The sequence below is a fragment of the Echinops telfairi genome, unplaced genomic scaffold (genome assembly GCF_000313985.2).
Source record: "Echinops telfairi isolate 266 unplaced genomic scaffold, ASM31398v2 ScPeMD7_4;HRSCAF=17, whole genome shotgun sequence".
In the NCBI taxonomy this organism is placed as follows: Eukaryota; Metazoa; Chordata; class Mammalia; order Afrosoricida; family Tenrecidae; genus Echinops; species Echinops telfairi.
The window spans coordinates 24543344-24569582 of record NW_022103900.1 but is presented as its reverse complement, the minus strand read 5'-3'; the positions used below and the strand labels follow the sequence as shown (position 1 = coordinate 24569582).

Sequence of the window (26239 nt, the reverse complement as noted above, 5' to 3'; positions counted from 1 at the left end):
CACAAGGTCAGCAGTACGTGAAGATCTTTGCTCTCATAAAGAAGTACAGTCTTGGAAGCTTACAGGGCAGTTCTGGTCTGTTGTTCAGGGTTTCTATGAGTTGGAAAGGGAGTCAGTGGCAGTAAGGGTGTTTTTGTTTGTTTTTAATGTGTGTGTGTGACTTCGTTTATTCACTCTGGTTTTTAACTTTAAACATTATCATAAAATATCACACAAAATTTTTGTCTCAACTAGACTTCAGTGTACTGTTATGTGATATGAATCACATTGATTATGTTGGGCCAGTCACCGCTATCTAGTTTCCCCTCCAAAATGTCATCGTCCCAAACACAAATCAGTGCCCATTAAGTAATATTTCAGCTTATATTTTAATCATGAACTGCATATGCCTGCTTTGCAGCTAGCAGGGTCCCCTCAGTTCCACATGACAATTTCATAACAGAAATCATGAAACTGAGCTATTGTTCCAATTTGCTGTACCCTCTCGCATTTCTGCTTAGGGATCACTTCGATGACCTTAAGCTGCTTTGAGATCTTCCAGCTATGTGATTACACTGAGGGGTTATGGAGCTGGCTTTCAGATTGGTTTAAGTCCCAACCGTGCCAGCCTTCTCTAGTGTTCCCAATTCCGGCTTTCTGGGTCCACTGCCTTTGGAGTTGGGAGCAGAGACATAAAATTGCTAAGTGTTGGCCTTCTAATCCTTGGCTGCTCTCATATCTTCATTAACAGGAGATCTGATCACCTTTAAAAGATAGCCTTAAAATAAATACATACATACATGCATAAATAAACAAGTAAACAAAAGACAAGCTTTTCCTTGATCATGTGGTATAGGAAATAAACGTCTGCTCATGTTCATTCTAATTCAAGTGCCACCCACAGGTTCTGTGTGTAGGCAATGAGAGGAGGCAGGAACAAAGGTTTCTGGGTGTCACTGAGTCTCACACTGTGCTCACAATGGCATATGCATTGAGTCTTAATTTAAGGATCACAGTTACCCTCATTCCACATATGAGAAACCAAAGTCTCAGAATAATTGGGCAAATTATACAGAGGGAAACTACAGACAGGAAGCCAGTGATAGCATCAGGATTGGGATCCATGTTGGACTGGCTGCAAGCCCAGAATTTTATGAATAAGTAACAACTGCTTGACAACAATCCCAGGGAAGTGCTTTTAAGGAATAGTTACGGACCAAGGATCACGTTTTTTGCCCAGAAGAGCAATAAGAAGAACAGGCTTTTCGCATCTTTCAGCACACTTTAGCTACATTGCCTGACGTTATGCTAGATAGTTTGTGCCTGCATTTTGTCCCTCTCCCCACCCCACCCCACCCATCGTTTGGGACCTTGTACTACGGGTGTGACTGCAACCCTTGCACCACCCTTGCCCTGGGGAAGGCGAGCGCAGGGAGAGGCACCTACATCACTGGCGTTCCAGTAGGCCTTCTTGGCTCTGATCAGGATTGGTGTATCTGGAACTGGGGTGTATCTGTCCTTCATCTTCTCATACTGGATCTTGTACTTTTTCTAAGGAGTGAAATGGAAGACAAAGAGAAACCTTTTTCAATGCAGTTTTTAACTTTCCAGGCTTCTTTCATCCCTCCCAGTTCACACCCCAGTCACACTATCTAGCCAAGGAACGTAATGTATCGTTGAAAAGAATAGCTTTGCCTTCTGTGTCTTGCAAATGCTGAGTCCAATTTATAGCAATGTCTTCTCCGATCAGAGGAAGTAGATAGTGGCTTTAACAAGTATGGACATATATATATATATAAAATACATTTAGGATATATATATATATATTAAAAATACATTGTGTGTGTGTGTGTGTGTATATATATGTATATATATATATATATATATATATATTTTTTTTTTCCCCCTCTAGCCTGGTGCCTCATTACCAAATCCCCACCTTACCTCGCTGACCATGTCCTTGACTTCTTTAGCATGCTTCAAGGCTGTGGTCTGGTTGCCAGCGTGATGATGAGGTCTCTCTTTGGTGGCAAGTTCAACATACAGATACTAAATCATCAGAAAATGACCGAGAGAGGTTATGGCGTTGAAACATTTGAATTCAGTCTTCTTCATTCATGTTTGCCCCTTAAATGGGAGGGAGTGTCTGCTTTTTGTTGTCCCTTTGTTGTTGTGTATGCCCCCCCCCACCTTTTGTGCTTCTGTTCATTTCTCTGTGTACATATCTCACTTTGGGGAACACAAAGAAACCCACTCAAGCTAACCAGTGTTTGGGCTGGGGAGCGATCCAATGATATTTTAAAAATGGGAACAGAACGAGATGGCTCTGCTAGCGCTCTGCACATAGTACTTTTAAATCTTTTCCCTGAAAACACGGAATGTGTTATCATTTGTCTGTGGACAACAAACAAGTCCTCTGGAACAAGTGCTTCTCACTACCTAGAGTCCATGGTGGTGACAAAAGTTGTGGAGCACTCAGAACTGAAAAGAACTGCTCACGCACCACACCGCGTCAGTTACGGTGACCGAGCGCACACAGCTCGGCCGTGCTAAGAGGCGTGAGGCTGCATGGAGGGCAAACAAGCGTGAGCGTCTGTCTGCTCAGGCTCGTGCAGGGGACAGGTGTGTGTGTGTGTGTGTGTGTGTGTGTGTGTGTGTGTGTGTGTGTGAAGGTTCGTGCGCCTGTTAGTCCGAGGTCTTACCTGACTCTGCAGCTTGTGCCCTCGCTTGGCTCGTAAAAGATCAGGCGTGTCAGGAATTGAAGTGAAGATCGACTTTTGCTTCTTGCCCGAAGCTCTGTACACCAACTAAACAGACACCGGTCGTCACCTCCATTTCTGCTCTGCCAGTTGCAGGCGCCGTTACCAATTACTCAAGAGAGAAAGCAGGGCCCTGCCCACGGCAACCACCACAGCTTCTGTCCAAGGAGCCTACAATTTATTTACCTCTCGGTCCTTGCTGCTATTTATGTTTCTCCTTCTATCAAAGTGAGAGGCACTCTAGAGTCTGGCTGGGATTCAAGTTTGCTGCCATGTCCTTAGTCTCCTCCTTGCCTGGCTTTCTGGACCCTGTTCCAGCAATGATCCGGGTCCCTTCCACACCTCCAAACCTTCCTGTTCCTCCACTTCTCTCTCTCTATCAGCCACTGGCTCAAGCCCCTCCCTCCATCAATGCTTCCTCTCTAGCCAAAGGCCTGCTTCCTTGTAAGGAGGAGCCTCTTTCCTTCTCCTTTTCCCCTCTTTTGACTAATTTCTCAAGACGACAATCAGGCTTCCAACCAACAGCTCCAATGAAGCTACTCTCCTTAAGGCTTTACGATTGCCAAGTCTGGAAAACAGCTCTCCATAGGAACCCACAGCAACTCCTCCTGCTCAGCACTGTCCTTCCTCAAATTCCCTTCTCTGCCTTCCTCTGCCCATTCTCATCTCGGGGCTTCCGATCTTTCTGGGTACTCCTTGTTCTTCCCCTACCTCTATGCCTCTCTTGTTCCACCCAGACTGCTACTATAGGGCTTAGGGGTCTTTGACCCCTGTCATCTCATACAGATGGGCTATCTCAACCAGACCATCCCTTCCAGAATGAGAACTTCCAAATCTGCATGTTCAGGCTCTCCTGAGCTCCAGGCCCAAATCTTTGACGACTTTCTGAACTTGGATGACTCATTATGCTCAATACTGAACCCTTCACTTTATTCCCTGACCCAGCGGTTCTCAACCTGTGGGTCACTACCCCTTTGGGGGTCGAATGACCCTTTCACAGTGGTTGCCTGATTCATAGCAGTAGCAAAATGACAGTTATGAAGTAGCAATGAAAATAATTTTATGGTTGGGGGTCACCACCACATCACAACATTAAAGGGTCGCGGCATTATGAAGGTTGAGAACCACTGCCCTAACCCAACCCGAACCTGCTACCTTGGAGTCGCTCCAACTCATAGCCATCCTGCAGAGCACCTTTTTGGTTTCTGTGACTGTAGAACTCTGCAGGACCAGAATGCCTCGTTTTTCAGCCTCAGATTGGTTGGTGGGTTCGAATTGTTGACCCGCAGGTTAACAGTCCCAGGTTTAGCCCAGGACTCCTATATTATGCCCCACCCCTCCCTGAAACCTGTTTATCCCATTTTCTCTGTTTTGCTAAGTGGTTCTTTGCTGTCCTAGTCCCCCAGGCCAAAACTCAGGGGACACATCCAAGACTCCTCCTCCCTCATCCTGCATGTCAAAATGGTCACAAATCCTGTGCTTCTCACTTCATGATGTCCTTTACATGTTCTCCCTTTTCCTATTCCTATTGTTCAGCTTCCTGTCTTCCTTTTCCCTCTGCATACCCATGAACCACAACCTAACCCAACTCAGTGGCAGAGAGTGGAATCCAACTCATGACAACCCGACAGAGTTTCCGAGACTGTAGAACTTCACAGGCGTAGACAGCCTCATGTTGCTTCCACAGAGCAACTGGTGGGTTTGAACCATGAACCTTGCAGCTCAAAGTTCAATGCCTAACCCATCACTACCAGGGCTTCTAACATATCACCATCACTCTTCTAATACATCACCACCAGGGCCCCATCATCTATTTATCAGAATCTCCTAAACCAACCTTTCATGCTTTCTAGAATGGTTCCACTGCACTCATTCATGTCCACAAATCTGAGTGAGGATTTTTTTAAAGTTCTCCTCTAACCTAATCTTAATGCTCAGACCTATCCTGCCTGAAAGTAATTTTTTTTAACAGTTTGATTGGCACTTCATCTGCATATCATAGACTTCGATGGTTCAACCATATTAAAAAGAGTTGTCCAAAAGAAGAAGGAGGAGGGGGAGTTGTACAACCCTGAAAGTAATTCTTCCATGGTTTTCCATCAAACTCGGGAATATTAATATAGCACCCACCAGTTTTCAAAACCTGATCCTACCTATGTTTCTTGCCTTAGTCTCCAACATTTCTGCACATTCCCCATGTGCTTTTGAAATGATTCTCAATTTCCAGAACTCAGTCTACCTGTTTTTGTCAGAGTGGTGGTGCTGTGGGCTAGGCACCAGACTGCCAATCAAACCCACCACCCACTCTATGGGAGAAAGGTGAGGCTGTCTGCTTCTGTAAAAATTTACAGTCTCCGAAACGCTGTCAAGGATTGCTATGAATTAGAATCCATTCAGTGGTAGGGGCTCTGGTCCCTTATGCCTAGAATGTTCTCCCTCTTATTTGCGTGGGAAACTCCAAGAGTCGATATTGACGTCATTATTCTTATAGTACTTCATTTGCTGTATCGATATCTGTCTCTTCCACATGGTGGGCCCACGCAATGCTGGGTTCCACTCTAGCCTCTTATTATCACATGTGTTTAGACAAATGTCCTAATGGTTGTGCCATAATAAGTGTTGAGGGAATTTAATATAATGTTGCAAATTATAAAGAACAAATAGAGCAATCAATGTATGGATTGTAACAAGAGTTCTAAGAGTCCCCAATAAAATGATCTTTTAAAAAAAGAAGAACAAATGGAGTACAAATAAATTCAATCACAAATTTAAATACCAATGGAACAGATGGATTATTTTAAAATATTATAAATATACATATGTGTGTATATGTTCATTTCTCAAAATCTAAATTATATGCAAGTACAAATTAAAACAAATCATGACTCATCTTTTTGAGACTCTTATTGGTGTTATTATTGAAAGAAAAGGGATAGATTGAATGAAAATGTAATGTTCCTTCCAGGCTAAGTTTTTAATAAATTGAATCAACAAACTCACAGAATACCATAGTTAAAAGGAGCCCGAGTCTCAGGAAATTGAAGTGCTGATGTGGTGAATTAATTATACAAAGCCACAAAACTAATTGGAAGTAAATCTGGGACAAACACCCAACTCTTCCATGTCATTTCTATAATTATCATGTTAGTACATTCATCCTTTACTTAGGGATGCATGTTTTCTACTCCTGTGAAGAGGGGCAGTCTCAGAAGCCCACACAGGCAGTTCTTTCCTGGTTGGTAGCGTGGCTAGGAGTAGATTCGATGGCATGAGTTTGGTTTGAGTGTGAGGAATGTGTTGCTTATGATCCTTGGGACAGTCTCTCTTATGCAGTATGCTACAAATGTATACATGTCAAGATTCAAGACAATCCCGAGATACCTTTTCTTACCATCAAACTTTTACTAAGTTGTGTTCTTCAAAAGTTCCAGATTCTAAAAATCTCCTGGATCCTTATTAAAAATGAACTCGCTGGTTCTGTATCAGATCCTCTAAATCCAGGGGAGTGGTTTGGATCAGTATGTTAAGCTAGCCATTCTGATGGCTACATAAGGGTGGAAGAAATAATACAGAAGAATATCCTTTCTCTACTCTAGGGTGGAAGTTAAGGAGCCCTGGTGGCATCGTGGTTATGCATTGAGCAGCTAACTTTAAGATCAGTAGTTTGAAACCACCAGCCACTCCTCAGCAGAAAGATGGGACTTTCTACTCTTGTAAGAGTTACTGTCTCTGAAACTCCCCAGGGCAGTTCTCCTCTGTCCTATAGGGTTGTTTTGAGTCTGCACCAACACACTGGCAATACCCTTGGGTTGTTTTTTTTGGGTTGTTGTTGCTGGTACCTGTGTGGAGGTGGAGGGTGGAGTCCAACCTGTCAATCAGATGGTAGCCTGGTGATGCCTCCCTGGAAGTTGTGGCCTCCTCTTTCTCTGGTCTTTCTGCTTCTTACCTGCTGGAACTCTGCCTGGCTCCAGGGGTGTTCCCCTGGGGGCCGCCTGAACCTGAGAGCTGTCAGTGACAGTGCCCCTCCCATATTTCCACTGACTTCAGGTTCACTGGATGCTGCACCCACTGGCCTCTGATCTTCCTGCATCCTACTTCACCTTCCTAGGTCATGGGCCTATGACTACCGAGGGGGACCTGGCTTGCATCACACTTATAGATTTGAGAGGGACTGGGCTGGGTTGCCTTCTTGATATACAGTCACTTCTTGATATTAGCTCTTTTTTATACATAAATGTGCAAGTATCACTGCATTTGGTTCTCTAACAACCCAGCCTAACAACACACAGTGTGCCCAGAATCCCAATAGGGATTGGGAAAAAGAGAAATCAAATAAACACTTCAGGTTACCAACTTTAAAAAGAATAAAGCAGCTGAATGAGCACAGTGCGACCCCCGTGCCTGGTGGGCTGGTGCAAATGAAAGCAGCACTTTCAAATGTCCTGAGTGGGCAGCAGGGAGTCACTGGACACTTTTCAATAGGGTCCCTGACAGCAACCCTTTATGACAGAGTTTTAATATAAAAAATTTCACTTGGAGAGAACACAAGTATAGGGCAGAGGGTCATTCTAATCTGTAAAACCACATGTCATGCAAGCTCTCAGCAACCCAAGTCATGGGTAGGACAAGTATCAATATCCTCATTACCAAATGGGGACACAAGATAGGTCAACTAAGAAAACCACCCAAAAAACTCGCAGCCACTGAGTCGATTCCAACCCACATCAGCTCTAAAGGGCAGAGTAGAGCTGTCTCAGAGGGTTTCCAAACTTGCCAATGTTTACAGGAGTAGAAAGCCTCATCTGTGCCCCACCGAGTGGCTGGGTGGTTTTGAACTGCTGACCTTGTGGTTAATGGTCCAATGAGTAACCCACACCATCACCAGGGCTTCTTACGTGGAGGTATAAACAGAGGTCAATTGATTTGTTTAGGCCTGGTGTCCACTCCATAGTTTAAGGTTGGGGGCAAGGGTTTGGATATTTTACCTGCTGTTGTTGCTTGAAAAATGATAACTACAGCAAATAAGCCCCCTTGCCCCCCTTTAAAAGAAAAAAGCCCTTCGGTCTCTCTTGGTCAAGTGGGCTTGCTTGTATCAGCAGGCAAGCATCCTTACCTCACTCAGATGAGTCTTCAGCTCCTGTACTTTTCTGTATTCGGGTGTGTCGAGAACCACTTGGTATTTGTCACGCATCTTCCTTGCATTGTCAGTGTACACGTAATTAGACTTTAAAAAACAACAACCCAAATACACAGATCAGCAACAATGCGACCACAAGATGACTGTGTCCCTTGACCATGCCTTCCCTTCCACAGGGCTGGTATGTGCACACTGAGGGACCCTCCCCATGTTCTGGCTGGCTGTCTGTCCAAGTAGGAACTAATGCCCCATGTCATATTTAATTAAACGTTCTTTTTTATCGTACACACGGATCAACTTCAGTTGGTCACGATCAGCTCAGGAGGATTAATGGGAGGTATTCCCCCCAAAAGCAGCTGCCCGTCTAATTCTTCCTGCCCTGCAGCACTCTCCAGCTGACGATGGGGGTGAGGGGGTGTGGGGCACGTGGATCATTGTTTAGGGCTCTGAAGATCGAGACTCACCCATAGCTTCCGCAGATGGCGGGACCGGACCATGTCAGGAGTGTCGTACAGGAAACAGCCCAGGCCCCTCAGGACCTGCAGGTCTTCTTTGTATTTAATCTGTGGGGCACAACCAGAAATATGACTAGTGGGGAGCAAAGGTAAATCAAGAATTTTTTTAAAAGACAGAGTAGTGCGACGCTTTAAGCCGATAAGCCATCTTTCATTTTGGTTCAACATGTCTATCTTGTAGGCTTTGTGCTGTTATTCTCAGGTATCTTCACGCCAACGTGACTCATGATTAGGAATGTCGTCCAGATGCCATCCAATCAGCTGACTCACGACTTCATGAACGACAGAACGAAATGCTGTTGCCTGTTCCTGCGCCATCTGCCTTATGGCACCTGTGTGTGAGTCTATTGCTTGGGCTATGGCACCGACCTATCTCATTGAGTGCTCACCCTCTCTAGCTCACCGGCCTTTCTGGATGATATGGACAATGTCTAATTCTGTGGACTTGATGGAAGCAGATAGCCTCAACTTTCCCACAGGGAGCAGTTGGTGGGTTTGAACTGCTGAACACCCCCAGGGATTCTGAGGGGCTGAGAGTGCAGCTGAAAAGGGGAAAGATACTAAACACCATGAGGTCATAGAGGGCAAGAATCTGGCAATGATTCAATGTTGAGTGAAAGCGGTCAGTTCCCAGCTGGTCCTTGTTGTCCATAGGTAGTGGATGGAATACGGGGTGCTGTTTTCCATGTGGGATCCCTAGGTGGTAAAAATGGCTCATAGGCTTGGCTGGTAACCAAAGCATTGGTGGTTAGCATCCACCCAGAGGGACCTTGGACCACAGGCCTTGCAAGATGCTCCTGAAAAAGCAGTCACCTAAGATCTTACAGGGAAGTGGTTCTCAACCTTCCTAATGCCACGACCCTTTTATACAGTTCATGTGTGGTGACCCCCAACCATAAAATTATTTTTATTGCTATTCATAACTAATTTTGCTACTGTTATGAATCGTAATGTAAACATCTGATGTGCAGGATGCATTTTCATTGTTATAAATTGAACTTAAACATAATTAAAGCATAGTGATTAATCACAAAAATAATATGTAATTATATATTGTGAAATATTTATGTGTTTTCCAATGGTCTTAGGAGACCCCTAAGAAAGAGCCCTTCGACCCCCAAAGGGGTCAAGACCCACAGGTTGAGAACCGCTGCTCTAGGGCAGGGGCTAACCTGACACCCGGGGGCTGCCGTGAGTCGGGATATGCTCCAGGTATTGGTTTCCTTACTGTTTCACCCCCAACATGTACAGCCCATTTGCAAGTGCTCAGGGGAAAAGGGTATTCAAAGATCAGTGGTTGGCCGAAATGCTGAAAGCAAGGCTGCCCTTGATAAAGCACATTGCCCACCAGAAAGATGGCTATGAGATGCTTACATCGCTGGTAATGTCTCCCACGTAGCGGCAGTGGATCACTTGGGGCGTGTATGGTAGAGAAATCATGTGGCCCTGCATCTTGAAGAAGTCTGATTTGTAGATCAACTATAGAACAGAAACACACACATTAGAGACCACTGGCTGGCATTCATCCTTGGATTCCACAGCCTGCCTTTTCCACTAAGAAGACACCCACCTCGCTGACGGCTTCCTGCGTCTTTTTGACTTGGCGGATTTCAGGTGTGTCAGGCGTTGTGTGGATCTTGTCTTTCAGTTTGTGGTACAATTCTCGATACAGTCTCTGCATTGGAGGAAAACCATGGCAGGGATTTAGTGTGCGATAATCAGGGTGTCTATTGACCAACTAACAAGCAAATATTTTACACAGAGATCCATGGAACAAAGTATTGGAGGTAAGAAAAATGACTGAGATTAGGAACAAGGAGAAATGGATACTGATTTTATTTAGATGAGGAATCTGAGCACAGCCTTCCACTTCTGTCAAAAAGTTGAGCAGAAGGCCCAGACACACAAACGAATAGTTTATGTGGAACTAACTGTCTTGTGGCATAAAATTCAGGATTGAATATGAACGTCAAAAAGGAATGCTTTCCTTTGGAAAAAGTGTGCACCATAATCGATGGAACTGATTCTGGAGACTCCATAGTTTCACAAATTATAGAAAAGCATTGCCAACGGAGATCCGTTTCAAAATAGTGTGCTGCTTCTGGCTGAAGTAAGTTTACAGTGAAACACAATGCATTCTGAATGCATTTCAAATACAGCATGAACTTTTTCTCCACTATTTCTCCAACAGAGTTAGCATGTACAGTACCTCGCTGGTAACTTTGTTGGCCCTCCGCACATGGACAAATGGAACATCCTTGGGGCCAAGTGTATACCCATTTGCTTTGATGTGCTCATAAACTTCTTTGTACTTGAACTGTGAAGACAAAGTTGGAACAAGATCAATGATGGGGAAACAAACCAACCAGAAAAGAACAAATTCACTCTCATAGAGTTGAATCAGACCTCATAGCACAGGCTAGTACTGCCCCTATGAGTGTCTGAGACTAGTTCTTTAAGGAAGCAGAGTCTCATCTTTCTCTAGATGAGCGGCTGGTGGTTTTGAATTGCTGACCTTGCAGTTAGCAGCCTGGCAGCCTAATGTCTAAGCCACTATGCCGCCAGGGTTCCTTGGGGAAGCAAAGAGCAGTATCTCCCACAGAAAAAGAGGTGTTACTTTGATTTGAAAATGCTATTAGGTATAAAGAAAGTCACTAGCTTAATTTCAATACTAACCTAATGCTTGACCATTCTTTAGTATTAATAAAAGCAGATTCAGAAAGCAGTAAAACTCAACTTTGTTTAGATGAAATATCTCTGTTGGGGAGTATGCAAACGGCAAGAAAAAAAATCTATCACTTTCGCTCCAGCCTGGCTAAGAAATTAAGAAATGTAAAGAAGGACCCAAGAAAATCTTTTGAAGTCTGATGAATAGCTTTATAGGCAGATCATCTAAGGGAAAAGCCATGTTCCCAGACTTATGACTCTGTGCCCTGAGGACAGGACTCTTGAACCACAGTCTCCTGGATTCTGCCTGGCAGGCAGGTTTGATTTCTGGCCCTCTGAAGGGAGGCATGGAAATGTGAGCTTCCTCTCCAGACAACAGCTGGTTTGCAGGCACATTGGGATAGCCAAACCTTCTCCATCAAGTCCCAACCGGGCCTTTTTACAAGTAGGGGGGGCTCTTAGGAAAGCCAGCGCCTGCATAAGCTAGTAGTTCTGAGATTCTATCCCCTCAGAACTGGGTGGACACAGAGGGTAAGCGGCGAGGTAAGCAGCAGAGCAAGCTGCTAAGGAAGAAATTCTTCCACTTTCAAGGAACACATGATGACATATTAAAACACAGCAAAAGGAAGACGATGACTGTTGTCATGTCGGTTGCTTTTCTGGTGCTGACGTGGCATGGTCTGGCATGCTCGATTACTAAGGCCAGGAGAAATAGAAGCATTATGGCAGCCATAGGCTGTCTGGATCAAGGTCACTTACTCATGGAGGTACAGTTCCTGAGCCCCTGGGTTACTCAGGCACTGCTGATTGCAGGAACAGGCCAGTGTCATCACCCCCTAAAAATATGCTGTCCCCCTCCCTCCACTTTTGGGAGATAAAAGTAGGCTATTAATGAATATTAGCAACCCCCACCCCGACCCCATCTTAACGAGGAGGAGGAGGTACTCACATAGCTGCTCATGTATCGGGTGTCTTTGTTGTGTTTGAAGTGAGGGGTGTCAACAGGGAGCCGATATCCAGTGGGCAGGAAACGCAGGCCACGTCGGTACAAGTTCTGCCAGAATGAGGAGGAGGTGGGTAAATGACATTTCACATCAAATAACAGATCAGGTTTAAGAAATCATACCCAGCGGATTTAGGAAATCACACCCAGCCCACATGAGGTTTCTATCGGGTTTTTTAATGTGTGCATGCTCACTGCATTGATTTCAGGAAGATATTAAGTAAGTTCTATGTCTTGAAGTGAATGAGACTTCTCTTAACCTACTGTTTTAGAAACAGAGGGGAATTGATGACTTCTTATAGGAAGTAATTCTTCTATGCTTTCAAAGTCCCAGTGGTCTGCATGCCATCTAGCAGGGATTTGGGGAAATTAGAGAAAACAGGAAGCCAAGTGACACCTCTATCCTGAGCTCACTGGCAATATTTAAGATGCCACCAATCCTGGAGATAGTCATAATTATAAGGCACATCTTGGGGACACGTTCATCCTGTATCTACATACAAACACAATGCCATGACACCAGTCTAAGGAAAGACTACAATGCTCATATTTACGGCAAGAGCAGGTAGGGGACCTTTTTGTCTGTGACTTTGAATACTCTGTCTTTCAGGGGACAACAGGGTTAAGGAGAGTAAAATATTAAGAAATAAGTTTTCTTTTGACATTCAAGATAAGAGAGTAACATTATAAAAGACTCGAGAAGCACCGTTGGCTGATATAGAACAGGTTATCAAACATGTGGGTTGGGTTCACGTTCTTTTTCTTCTGAATTCTAACAGCAAATTCTAGCTTTATTTTTTATTTTCAGTAGCTTTTTATGACTATATGCCTTGTCTTTCTCAACTTGATTCTAAGCTTTTACAGAACAGAGATAGTAGCTTTGCAGTTCTCTTTGCTAATTTGTCAACATTGCTGAAAACAATGCATATTGTTTGTTTGTTTGATTACCTGATGGGAGAATGCTCCCAGCCAAGAGGGAAGACAGTCTCGGCTCTGTTTCGTTTTCCTTCTCTCTCTCTCTTTTTTCCTTTCACTCTTGATCCAGCCAAGGTCATTTCTACAGATGCCAATGGTCTGGCTGCCCTAGATTTTTCCCGGGCCTTCTGTTGTGTCCTCATGCTTACCTCACTCTGGAGCTTGTAGGCATGCAGTGCACGGTCCAGATCCACCGTTTTAGTAGTTGGGGCCACTTTACCTCTGACACTGTGGATGTAGTCATGGTGGTAGACAGCCTGTGTGGAAAGAGGAAGAGTGGATGGATTCAGACTGTGTTAGAGAGTGCAAAGCAAATGGAAATTCAAATTTCTCTCTTTAAAAAAAAACTCCTTCACGTTGCCTAGAAGACTGATAGTGTCTAGTTCAGTAGGATCCAAGTCAACGACGTGTGATCAGCTAGACAGAGAAATAAATGCAAAGAAATGCTCTGTGTCAGGCATCACAAATCTCAAATGAAACCCGCTGCCCTTTGAGTCGGTCCCAACTCAATGACCTTCTCGGGCAGAGGAGAACTGCCCATTGGGCTTGTGGAACTGCACGGAAGCTTTCCACCTCTCTCTTGAGGAACGTATGGGTTTGAGCCACTAACCTTCAGTCAGCAACCTGACACTGAACTGACTGCATCACCCACGTCCTCTGACAGGATGAGAACAAACCAGAACCACTGCCATACGGTCAGTGTTGACTCTCCCAGCCACAGCCCTACTGGGCAGAATAGAACTGCTCCTTTGATTTTCTGAGGCTGTAAAAAATTTTTTAAATTAATCATTTTGTTGGGGTGGGGGGGGCTCTTAAAAAAATCTTATCATTCAGGCTGTAAATCTTTGTGGGAGCAGAAAGGCTGCTCTTTTCCTGTGGAGCTTCTGGGAGAGTTGAACTGGTGACCTTGCAGTTAGCAGCCCAACGCGTAATTCATTGCATCACCTGCTCTCCTCTTTGAGGCTGTAGAGTGGAGGCGGTACATGTATTTTCCCATTTTACAGGGAAAGATGCTGAGGCTAGGAAAGAGGAAGTCCTTTTCCCAAGTCTAAACAATTAATTAAAAAAAAAAAAGGTTTCTAGCTAGACAGGTATAGATAATAGCTCAGGACACATGGAATCCAGGCCAGATAAATCCTCAGGAACAGAAATGGGAGTAGCAATACCAGAAGTGTAGTGGGTAGGTGAGGGGAGAAGGGGAGGAAGGGCCAATCAAGTGCAATGATTGACACATAACATCCCCCACCCCTCCTGCCCAGGGGGACAAACAACAGAAACTTGGGTGAAGGGAGACAGCGGTCATTGTAAGATATGAAAATAATAATAATTTATAATTGATCAAGGGGTCATGAGAGAGTATGTGTGTAGGGGGGGGGGCCGCAGTAGGGAAAAAAGAAGAACTGATGCCAATGGCCCAAATAGTAAGTAAATGTTTAGAAAATGATAATGGCAACATATGTACAAATATGCTTGATACAACTGATGTATGGAATGTTATAAGAGCTGTAAGAGCCCCCAATAAAATGATTAAAAAACAAACAAAAAAGACCCCTTTGCTATATATATGCTAGAGGCACAACTCCAATCCATTCTTCTAACTTTAAAGCCTAATTGCTTTTTATTCCATTAAAATAACTAGAATCATAACTTCACTCAAACCAAACTCACCGCCATCACTGAGTCAATGCCAACTCAGAGTGACCCTCCAGGACAGGGTAGCACTGCCCCTGCGGGTTTCCGAGAATGTAACTCTTTGTGGGAACAGAAAGCCCCAACTTTCTCCGAGGAGTGGCTGGTGGTTTCAAACTGCTGACCTGGGGGATCACAGCCCTCAAGGTGGAACCAGTTTCCGAGACATCAATTCCAACTCAAGGCCACCCCGTGTGCTGCTGGCCAGGGTTGTGCTCCCTGGGGTTTTCAATGGCTGTAACCTTTTAGAAGCCAACTGTCAGGACTTTCCCCCCTGGAGAGCCCTCTGGTGGGTTTGAACTGCCAATCTTTTTGTGAGTAGCTGACCACTCAACTCAATAGGGAATCCTATTCTACCGTAGTTTGCTAATTTAGTAGGGAATCTAGGTAGTGAGACATAAGCTGGTGTTCATGACACAAGAGTCTAAGAAGCATATTTGAAGCTCTAAGCCACAAAGTATTTCACATATTTAGACCCCTTACGATGCCACCTCAGAGCCCTTGCATCTTAAGTACTTTGTAAGCCATCAACTCTGGTTCTTCGGCTAGAAAAGGGGTGGCATCAGTCACCCAGTCTTTAGTTTTCGGCACTTCCGCTAAGTGGTAGCCTGATCTTGATTTCTGGACATGTCTTACCCACGGCCTTTCCCTTACAGCCAACACTGTCCAAAGCAACTTCCATCAGGAGCACTTACATCACTTAGCTGTTTCCCACTCTTGACAGCTTGGACGTAGACTGGTGTATCAGTGACCAACTTGTAGTTATTCTTTGTTTTCTGCACGTGCGATTTGTATTTGATCTGCCAAGAGAAAGAAAACAGGTCTGTGTCGGGACCATTTGTGATATTAGAAGTATTGTTTCTCACAGAGGCCTTGGTTTCCCTGAACGTAAGGGCTGAAGGCCATCAGTACTCAGTGCACAGACCACAACGTGTCTTTATGCAGATGACTCAGGGCGTGTAGTCATGTGGAGCTTCTAGAGGCTTTCAGAATGCTCAACCAATGCTCTTCTAGGAAAATTTAACTTTCTTTTTGAGATTGTAATGATAGTTGGAGTCAAGGTTTTATATAGCACTTTTCCCCCCTTCATTATGAATAGGTGCTATCTATCATTATCATAAGCTCCTAACAAATTATATTTTCTTTTTTAAAAATTTGTTTTTGTTTTTTTTTTTTAATTTATTTTTTTGATTTTCTTATAATGAGAATTACATATTTTATTTTCCCAAGTAATCCAAAGAGTGGAGAGAAGCGTGAAGGACCCTCTCTTTACCAGAGGGCAGTGCTACAACATGACTCTATGTTTAAGGCGAATGCTCTATGCAGTCCCAAAACTTGTTCCTCCGTGTCTTTTCCCAGGCCAGACTCCCTCGGCATCACAGAAGCCGTGTGGAGCACGGGGTCTGCTGTGGTGTCCCTATTTTACATACTCTCTCCTTGGGTCCAGACTCTACCGGAGGGGAAACATTTTCAAAAGCAAGGGCAAACTCACATCGTTGCGCAGATCATAAGCATGCTTGGCATGGAGAATTTCAGGAGTGTCCCAGACATAGCAGCCGATGCCTTTCAGCCAGGTGAGGTCATCTTTGTACACAATCTAGAGGGTTCCCCCAGATGGAAAGAATTTGTAAAAATCACAGTATAGCAATAAAATCCAAAGACACAATCTGGAACCGCCTTGTCGAGAACAGCTGGTGGCCCCTTAAAAAGTGAACAGCCCTGCTCATGCGACCCACCAGTCTCCAGCACAGGCACGTACCCAGAAGCAGTGGAGGCGAGGATGCAAACAGAAACCTGTATACGCATGCTCATGTGGAGCACTTCCCGTAACACCCAAAGGAGGAAATAAACCAAGAAGGTCCAGCACCAAGTGAGTGGATGAAGGGAGTGTAGTATGTACACAAAGTGGCTTCTCCGAGCCGTCAAGAGAGATGAATTCCTGATGCATATCACAAACTGGATGACCTTGAGACTATGATGTGGAGTGAAATAAGGTCATTGCAGAAGAACACATATTGTGCGACCTGACTTGTGGGAAATAAGCAAATGTCTACAAGCCAAAGCTGATTAGTGGCCACTGGTGGCGGGAATGTGGGGATTACTGCTTAGAGGGCGGCGTGTTTATCTTAATGGTGAATCGGTTGGAAAAGGGCAGAAAGAACGGGCGCACAACTTGAAGCATTCAAGCAGGGCCACTGAATTGTACATGTAGACATCGCTGCAATGGTGTATGCTTTGTTAGCTATCTCTTCAGCATAACAGAACTACAAAGCAAGAACACACCGGGCCCAGGGTGACTTGTGACATGAGAAGGGAAAAGCATGGAGGAACCAGGTCTGGGGAGTTATTTCTGGAACGCACGCAGCTCCGAGGGCAGAGGCAGCGTCCAAATCGAGCCAGACCCACGGATGTGCACCAACGCCGCACCGACAGAGGCTGCGATGGAGACCCAGCGCGCTCTGCTTCTTTCCTAGGTTGTTAGGAAGGGAAACCTCTCCGCGGCCAGGGGCTTACATCGCTGATCTGATCCGTGACTTTCCGGACGTGACTGTTGACTTGCAAGTCGGGGTGGCAAATCCACTCGTGGAGGTGTCGGCGGTAATCAATCTCACTGACTTTCTTCTGCGTGTTCTTAGCAGTGACCATCTCCACCATGTCGGGTACCATGTGGATTTTCATCTTGTTCTTTTCGTAAACCGATCGGTACAGGCGCTGTGGAGTTAAAGCCGCACACGCCCGGTGAGGCAGGGCATTGTGCGAAGTAGCAGGACTTTACGTGCCTTTCCCATACAACACCCCCAGCTAGGGTCGCCAACCTTGATTAGTTGTGTTTGGAAACGGGCTGTTTGGGAACGGGGTGGGGCCTGGGATTTCCCCACCCTTTCTATTGATTCATACCCCGAGAAATTAAAGCAGGCACAGAAATAACCCCGGGCTGCGTCTCCTATGAACACCTGGTGCCACGTGCGTGTTCTCCTAGAAAACGTGCTGATTTCTAGGATGGGGATCTTTCACCCGACTTCGATTAGATTGTGTAAGGTCTTGGGAGGACTTACGTCAATGTTGAATTTGCCAACCCGGAGGCACCTCGCTGTGTTGGGATCATCGTCCACGCTTTTCGGTAAAGTATAGAGAGCTTTGAACTTCTCGTATTCCTCCCGGTACTTGTTCTATAGAGAGCAAGCAAAGAAAGAAACGTGGTTTTGAAGCATCACGGGGCTGGTCTTGTTCAAAGATGTCCTGCCTCTGAGATCTGGCCAGCGCGGGGTCATCTCGGATCTCTGGGCTTGTTTGCTGCCCCCGTGTGGTCAGGCAGCCCTCTTGTCAACACGTGTACCTGCCACAGGGCTGATGAAGCCACTTTAAAACTGTAAACTGCCACAAAACTTGTGACTGCCGTTGAAACGCCTGTCCCAACCCGAGTGCTTTTATGGTCATTACGACCAATTCCTTTTTTAAATTACGTAATTTAAAAATACTCCCTTTTGAGGGAGGGGGAGGGGAAAAAGGAAAATGAGGCGCTAATTCCAGGAACCCAAGTGGAAAGCGAACCTTGAGACTGAGGAGGGCAACGAGTGTATAAGTGCGCTTTACACACTTGATGCATGTGTGGATTGTGATTAAGAGTTGTGTGAGCCCCAATAAAATGATTAAAAACAAATACTCCCTTTTGTAATGATGGCCTAATTTTTTCTAAAGACCATAACTTAAACTTGAAAAGCACAGTCAAGAATTCCTTTATTTTCAAGAATTGCCTCCCCTCATACTTAAAAAGACACATTCCTTGAATTTTAATTTCTGCAAAGCTATAAAAAAAATACAGCATAACCCACTTCTGTGGGAGAGGAACGTTTAGGCATTCCTAGCTGAATGCATCACATGACTAAGTGGTAAGGACTTTGCAGAAAATAAGAGCCAAGCTCAACTGCCCCACAGCCCAGAGGCCTCCGCTCGCCGCCCCCCATGCCCCACCCCAGAGGCCTTCTTCTCAGTAAGGGAGAAGCGATAGGAGCGTGTGTTTCAGAACTCCAGTGAAGCCCTTTACTGGCTGCAGGCCACCAAGCACCCATCACCGGAGTTCCGGGACCTTAGTCGCCATGCTCCTTAGCTCCGAAGAACACAGCATTCAAAGGCGTTGTTTTTTTTCCTTTTGAAACTCAGGTTGGCATCCTTCGAGGATTCATTGCCTATCTCGATGACTTTTCCCCACAATGAAAAGAAAATCCCCGTGCTAAGCTTTCTAAATCCTACCCATGCTTCTTTTCCCGGACGGAAAGTTTACTGCTTTGTGCTGTTCCTTTGCAGTCTTCCAAATAGAATTGGGGTCTGAGCAAAATCATATACATTAATTTTTCCTTCAAGGGACAATTTAGATGAACTCCATATATTGTGCAATGAAGTCCTTTTCTAAAGTGGGCATCTCTGTGCCCATTAGAAGCCAGTGAAATCAATTCAGTGTGTCAAGTAGGGTTCTGAACGGGTGGACGAGGACTGAAACAGTCACAGTGTTCTACTGTCTACAGAGAAGAGGTAAGTGGTCTTCCGTGACACATTGTAGATTTATGAATGTGTGTGTGGTTTGACTTGCAATATGAAATAAATTTCTCACTTCAAACCATGGTTAAAAGAAAGTGGAGAAATGCTGGCCTGACTCACTAGGAGGGGAAAGCCTCTTACATTTCTAAAAGAGAAAGGAGTTTGTTAGAAGGTCAGTGAAGCTCACTGGGAATTTTATAAAAAGAAGTTTTACTTAAGAACATTTTAGGCACAAAAGGTTAGAGCTCCTAAGATGTTGTAACTGCTTTGTTTGTTTGCTTCACTGTTTATGCCTCCGAAAAGTTCTGCCTTATAAAAGTAGAATTCTAGAAGGTTATAAAATTTTGTATTTCATAATTTTAAAAGCAATTTTGCCCCATCATTTGTTTGGGCATGGTGTAATAACTGGTTATGACATTTACTGTTTTATTTTTGTCAAAAAGCCCACATAATACTACTGAAGAAGCATCTCTGCTGAGGAGTGTATTTGCCATCGGCACGGTCTCAATCTGGCTAAACCGGAGCCTCCATGTCAGGAGCAGGCAGACAGCCCAAGAACCCCATGTTGGTGCTCTTCCCGCCAGTGCTTGGGGTCACAGTGCCCTTGACGGGGAACAGTGAAATGCACAGACTTTGAGCACTGAGTATCCAGAATGCTTTACAGGGATGAGCCCACGGACATAGTCAGAGGGTCAGCAAAAGAATCAGCTGGAATTGTCCGGGGAGTGGAAAGCCGCGAGGGGCAGAAGGGGCGGGAGGGGAAGGGGGATGGCGGCCAGGTTTGTCTGACTCACAATGCTGGCTAGATGTTTCAGGTTCTTGGCGTGGGTCAGGGACACGGCACTGGAAGGCAGAATGTAGCTGGTGGCTTTCACTCTATCCCAGGCCTCCTTGTACAGGTTCTGTAGGGATTAAAAATCTTTCTTTAATATGGGGAAGAGGTTTCTGTGGATAAGGCATGGCTCTTCCTTACAGAAGACTTGGCAATCAATAAAGGAAAACCGAAAATGAGCACACTAGAAATGGTCACTGAAGCAATATCCACTATGGGACTCTGAAATACGTGGGAGAATGCTTGAAGAGAAACAGGGCGTCCGCGTGGTCTCACAGTAGCTCCCCCCAGTGAACACAGTAACTTTGTAGTGGAGAAACTTGACAGATAGCAACTAGAACAAGGAATCAGGCTTAGTATCAACAGGGACTGTCATCATACACCATCTGATATGACATCCCTAGAGGGGTCTATCAGATAGATCTGTGTTACTCTTGACAAAAACACATAACTGAAATCTAATCATAAGAAAACACCTGACAAGCCCCAGGGGAGGACTTTCTACAAAATAAATGGTAAATATTCTTTGAAATGGCAATATCACAAAAGGTAAGACAATGCAAAGGAGTTTTGAGAATGATGTACAAATGTGCTTTACACAATTGATGTGTGTATGGATTGTGATAGAGTTGTATGAGCCCCTAATAAAATGTTTGAAAAAAAAAAAGAAAATGCAAAGGGATGGTCACAGATGCAGGAGAGGAAGCAGACTGAGGAGCCATGGGAGCTGCGATCAACTTGAGATTATGAACTGGCTCCTGGGACAGAAAGAGAATGTCAGTATTAGGAACAATTGGTGAAACCCAAGGAGAATGTGTAATTTAACGAATAGTATTTTGGCAAAGGTAGTTCCTTGGTTTCAATCACTGTAATATGGAGAAATGGATTGATGGATATCTGTATTGCGTTTGTGAGTTTTCTGCAAGTCTAAAGTAAAGGGTTCGAAAAAATGTTTGTTGAACGAACCGACTCTGAGAAGGGAAAACAGAATGCTTTCGTTGGCCATTGTAAAAGCCCGTGGTGGTGCTGTTTGGGAAATCATCGGATGGCTGACTCTAAGGTCAGCGGTTCAAAATCACCAGCTGGTTCAAGTGAGAGAAATGCAGCCACCTGCTCCCATACAGGTGTATGGCCTCAGAAACCCAGATAAGGTTGTTAGGAATCGGAACTGACTGATGGCATGAGTTTGGGAGAAGCCAGAGTGCCTGCCCATAAAAAGAAACAGGCTTTGATTTTGGATCAATGGCATGAAATAGGGCAATATTCTAATTAGGGTTTATTTCACTGTAATGCCGAGGATTTATTAGGTAAAGCAGGAATTTGAAGGTCCTGAAAAACCTCTGGGACAGGGTGCCTATCCATTTTGTTCTTTTATTATTTCTGAAGGAGGGACAGCTGGGAAAACAAAACAAAACTCAACTTACACTGCTATAAAGATTCTTTAGATTCTTGATTCTGCCGTGGTCCACTGTTTCTAGAATGGTTGTGTATTTATCTTTAATCTGGTGATAATTTTCTTTGTATTTCACCTACAGACAAAAAGGGGGAAAGAAGGGGTTATTCAACTGCTGTTGTTTGAAATGGGGTTTCAGACTAGTTCGAGCCAATTCAGTCATGGCTGAGGAAGAGGCACCGGAAAAGCCCTGAATTGTTAACACGTGGGCGATCCAGGAGCTCTAACAGGATAGGCAGCATGCTGACCGGTGGACGGGCTGGGATGGGAGGCTCAGGGGAGGAGTAGCTGAGCCTAACTTGGACCCTTGCATGACTGGCCGGCCTGTGCAGAGCGACACACATTCAAATCAATGTGGGCCCACCCTTGAGTCCGGCACCTCCCCAGTCTGCTGGCCCAGTTTGGTTGCTATGCAACACCACTGTCCTTATTGTCTACGAGGGAAATTACATTCCTAGCAGGGTTTCTCAACCTGCAAATTTCTCCATTCCAGTGATCACCCCGGCTCACCCACATTTTAACAACTCAGGTCCAGTCAGGACTACACAGCGATGGCGACTCGGGGTGGGACGGGTCCCCGGTCCTGGTTTGAAAATGCGTGCAGACAAGAAGGGCTTGCTCCTGGCCCAGCAGTGCCAGGAAAACTCACCTCGCTGGCATTGATGCCACTTTGAACAGCAGTCACATAAAGTGGCGTGTCTGTGACCATATTGTAGTTTTGCAGGTTTTCTTTACCTGCTGCTGTGTATTGTATCTGCGAAGAAAACAAAAGTCAGCCCAGATGGTTAAAGTCCTGGTCTGTCATCAACTTCAACAACCATTGCTAAGTTAGGCACCTTTATTTATTCCTGGGTGTTTTTTTCCCCTTTAATCCTTCAAAAAAGGAAATAGAGGCTGTCATCCTCTGCTCTAGCAGGCTGTATATGGCTGCCTGAAACAATAGTCTCTGTTGCCCAAGACCGGATCTCTAGGACGTCTCTGTTGCTGTTTCCATGTCTATATTCCTATTTCCCCACTCCAATTCGACGTGCCATTATATCCGTCCTATCAGAGCCACACCCGAGCCTTCAAATTGTCCATCTAGTCATTATTTTCCCCGCAAACTTATCTATGCTTTCACCTCCTACTCCTAGCATGCTAACCGGGACCATTACGGTCGAGACGTGCGAGAGTAATTCCCTATGAAATGCCTCCCAGATGCCTCTCTGCTACAAACACCCAGTGCCTCAAACCACAGGAGTAGCTCCTAAGGAGAAGGCCAAGCACCAGGGCGGGGGGGCCCCCCAGGGCGGCTTCCTTGGGTAGGGCCTTTGGTTTCCTCTGACCACACACAGCCAAGAGACAGCATGGCTATTAGGCCCACTGGGTCCAATGCGGATTCGGATGACAAGTCCTTCTAAAGGGAAGACTAGCTCACCTGACTCTGGAGATCATACGATTTCTTGGCATGCAGGATCTGGGGCGTATCCCAAACGTAGCAGCCGATGCCTTTCAGCCAGTTCAAGTCCTCTTTGTACACGTTCTGTAGGAAAGAAGGAACAGCAAAAGCGACAAGTACCAGATGGATTGAAAACTGAAACTGGGCTGGGCTTCCTAAAAGCTGGAAGACCGTTAATGCTCTGGCTTGGGTCTTAGTCTGGTGTTAAACAGATTAAGTATCTAACATAGCTATCCCAAAACTTGTAGAGGATTCTTACACCCCAAAGTGGCTACATCAGGACAGAAGCCGCGTTCCTAAGAATACGGGCAATGGGAACAGAGAGGGCAAGGCGAGGGAATCACGTCAAGTTGCCGAGAGGACGTACATCACTCAAGATCTCCTGGGCATTTCGGGCACGTATAACGTTGGGTTCTTCCGGAAGAGAGGTCCACTGGTGAAAGTAGTGCCGATACTCCAGGTCGCTGAGGATGTACTGGCATTTTTTAGCCAGCACGTGATTCATCATGTCATTGGGGATATGCACATTTGCTTTGGTGTCCTCGTAATCTCGCCTGTAGTTCAACTAAAGGTCATATTTTAAGACAAACAATAAGAAAAATTGAATGCTATGATGGATGGATTCAGTGCCAGTAAAACTATTAAAAAGTAAATAAAAATTGAAAAGAATAAAAATGTAAATGATTCAGATTAATCCCTTTTAGCGTCTCATTTCCAGTGTACATTAGCACTTTAGAACAGACTATGGTTTTTTTTTTAAAAAAAGAGATAATGTGTTTTGTTGGGTTTCCTTTTTAATTCCCCTTTCCTTTTAAAATGCAGTGTAAATAGTGAACTCGTGCTTTCTTCTTTCCAAAATATGAAGCCCTCACTGTGTGTTTGGTAGTGGGGGAGGAGAGGAAATGGAGGTGGCACAGAACCAACAAGGGGTGCCAAGGCTAGCTGTCAGGGTATAGACAATCTTCAAGCATAGTTCATTGCTCACTACCTCCTCCTCTCAGCTCATCTCGATACAGAATCCCTGCTATCAGAGGGCAAACGCACAAGTACATTCACCCAAACTATCATTGACTCAATTCTGACCCACAGTGACCCTGCAGGACACAGTAAAGCTGCCGCTGTGGGTGTTTGAGACTGTAAATCTTTATGGGAGTAGAAAGCCTTATCTTTCTCCTGGTGCTTTTGAACTGCTGACCTTGTGGTTAGCAGCCCAACACTATGCTACCAGGGGTCCTTCCAGTACACTTAAGGTATTTTTAAAAAATGTGAACCTTTTGCTTACCGCACTCCTCAGTTTTTGGAAATCCAGACAGTGAACCACACCAGGGAACTCACTGATTTCTTTTCCAGCTAGGTAGTGGCCCTTCTGCTTTTCATATATCTCTTTGTATTTAAGCTGTGAAGTAGACACAACATTGAGAATTATTGGGGTTCTCTAGCCCCTGCCTTCCCAGCCCAGTGCTGGTACCAGGACAGACCAAGGAAACAGAGGCTAAGGAAACAGAATCAAGAATCCTGATAAATCCATACAGCTTTGGATGTCTGATCTTTGACAAAGAGTCAAAGTCCATTAATAAGGAAAGAGGTCTCGTGAACAAATGGTGGTGGCAAATTGGATAACTGTTAATGTCTCACCATACAAAAATGAACCCAACATGAACCAAAGACCTAAGTCTTAAGCCTCAAACTAAAAGTTCATGGATGAAAAAATAGGGATAAAACTAGGCCCCCTAATCTATGGCCTAAGTAGAATATCAAACACAACCAAAAATGTACAACCAGCAGAAGGAACTAGGGCCTCTAGTTTTTTAAGAAGATTCTCAAGCCCATGAGTAGAAACAATCACTCAAGAGGTAAGGATTTACCTCACTATTCACGTAGTCCGCATGCTTGGCTCCAACAATGGGAATATAGCGCTCATCCAAAGTATAGCCGTAGGCCTTGGTTCCCTCCCAGGCTCCTTTGTACAGTATCTAGAACCAAGAAATCCGTGTCAACCAACGTTTCCACTGAACTTCTTTCAGACATCACCAAAAGTTGGTAAGCTATTTATGTTTAAGAAAAGGCTTATTGAAATTGGATGCTGAGGCTTTTAACGATATAAACAAGATTTTTTTTTAACATTTTATTAGGGGCTCATACAACTGTTATCCCAATCCATACACACATCAATTGTGTAAAGCGCATTTGTACATCATTTCTCAAAACATTTTCTCTCCATTTAAACCCCCGACATTAGGTCCTCATTTTTCCCCTCTCTCCCCGCTGCCCCCTCCTGCATGAGCCCTTGATAGTTTATAAATGGGTATTTTGTCAATAAACAAGATTTAACTACATTTACAATTCTAGGAAAATAAGACAACTCAGCACACACGTACACATACATCATCCTTTCAACTAGCTGGCTTAAATTTTGGAGAACACGGCTTCTGTTTGTTGGTTGAATAGATGTAAACTGGCTGCTAAGAAAGACCAGCCTTTCTTCCCTTCTGCTTGTTGGTAGTCGTTCAAATTCAGAGCTTTTTCATCACTGGTTACACGATTATCTATCCATTTACACATATGTCTGTTTCTCTCACTGGACGATGAGGGCATAGCTCCTTGAGCTTTTTCTCCTTTGAGCCTCACAAAGTGCCTGACACATTAGAAGGGCTCAAACATTACCAGCTGAATAAATACTGCTCACCTTGAATAATACGCTGCTTCCAATAAAAAAGACCAAATAAATATTTTTGGGGTGCCCAAACCCAGGAATTAAAGTCTTTTCTCACAAATTAAGCTGTTGACAAGTATCAGCTGAGAATATGAATGGTGACAAGAGCGAAACCAGGAACTCAACTGCATGCCTGTCACATAAAATAGAGCTCACCATGCTATAGAGCTTCCCCATGGCCTTGGAGTGGGTGATATGTGGTGTGTCTGGAGAAAACGTATACTTGCCCTTGGCTTTATTAAAAGTTTCTTTATATTTTACCTAAGGAGGGAAAACAGAACAAAGAAAAAGGTCTTTTGAATACTACACACATACAATTTTTATTGGATCTACCTTAATGACACAACAATTAATCTACATTTACACTTAATCATAGCCCAAAGGTGGAAAAGCAATTCATCTACATTTAGAGGAACAAGTAACCACCTATCTGGTTAAATTTCCAGTTCATTTTAATATAGTAGGATAACTTGGACAAGACTATAGATGCTATCTAGAAATGGACATAGTATAATATCTCTAGAGGCTTTTAAGAAATCCCAT

General features: G+C 44.5%; 1 protein-coding gene across 1 annotated transcript in view; it reads right to left on the bottom strand.

Annotated features, from left to right (window-relative positions):
* Nucleotides 1-26239, bottom strand: part of NEB (nebulin) — a 247820-nt gene that overhangs the window by 57771 nt on the left and 163810 nt on the right. The window contains exons 87-108 of the mRNA XM_004703932.2: nt 25853-25957; nt 24849-24956; nt 24266-24379; nt 23351-23548; nt 22963-23067; nt 22195-22299; nt 21517-21621; nt 20055-20162; nt 17781-17894; nt 17239-17436; nt 16217-16321; nt 15420-15524; nt 13185-13292; nt 12007-12111; nt 10600-10707; nt 9961-10065; nt 9765-9869; nt 8340-8438; nt 7852-7962; nt 2682-2786; nt 1924-2028; nt 1426-1530 (exon numbers count right to left, since the gene is read on the bottom strand). Of these exons, the coding sequence (XP_004703989.1) occupies nt 1426-1530; nt 1924-2028; nt 2682-2786; nt 7852-7962; nt 8340-8438; nt 9765-9869; nt 9961-10065; nt 10600-10707; nt 12007-12111; nt 13185-13292; nt 15420-15524; nt 16217-16321; nt 17239-17436; nt 17781-17894; nt 20055-20162; nt 21517-21621; nt 22195-22299; nt 22963-23067; nt 23351-23548; nt 24266-24379; nt 24849-24956; nt 25853-25957 (2526 nt within the window). The remainder of the gene's footprint in view (nt 1-1425; nt 1531-1923; nt 2029-2681; nt 2787-7851; nt 7963-8339; nt 8439-9764; nt 9870-9960; nt 10066-10599; nt 10708-12006; nt 12112-13184; nt 13293-15419; nt 15525-16216; nt 16322-17238; nt 17437-17780; nt 17895-20054; nt 20163-21516; nt 21622-22194; nt 22300-22962; nt 23068-23350; nt 23549-24265; nt 24380-24848; nt 24957-25852; nt 25958-26239) is intronic.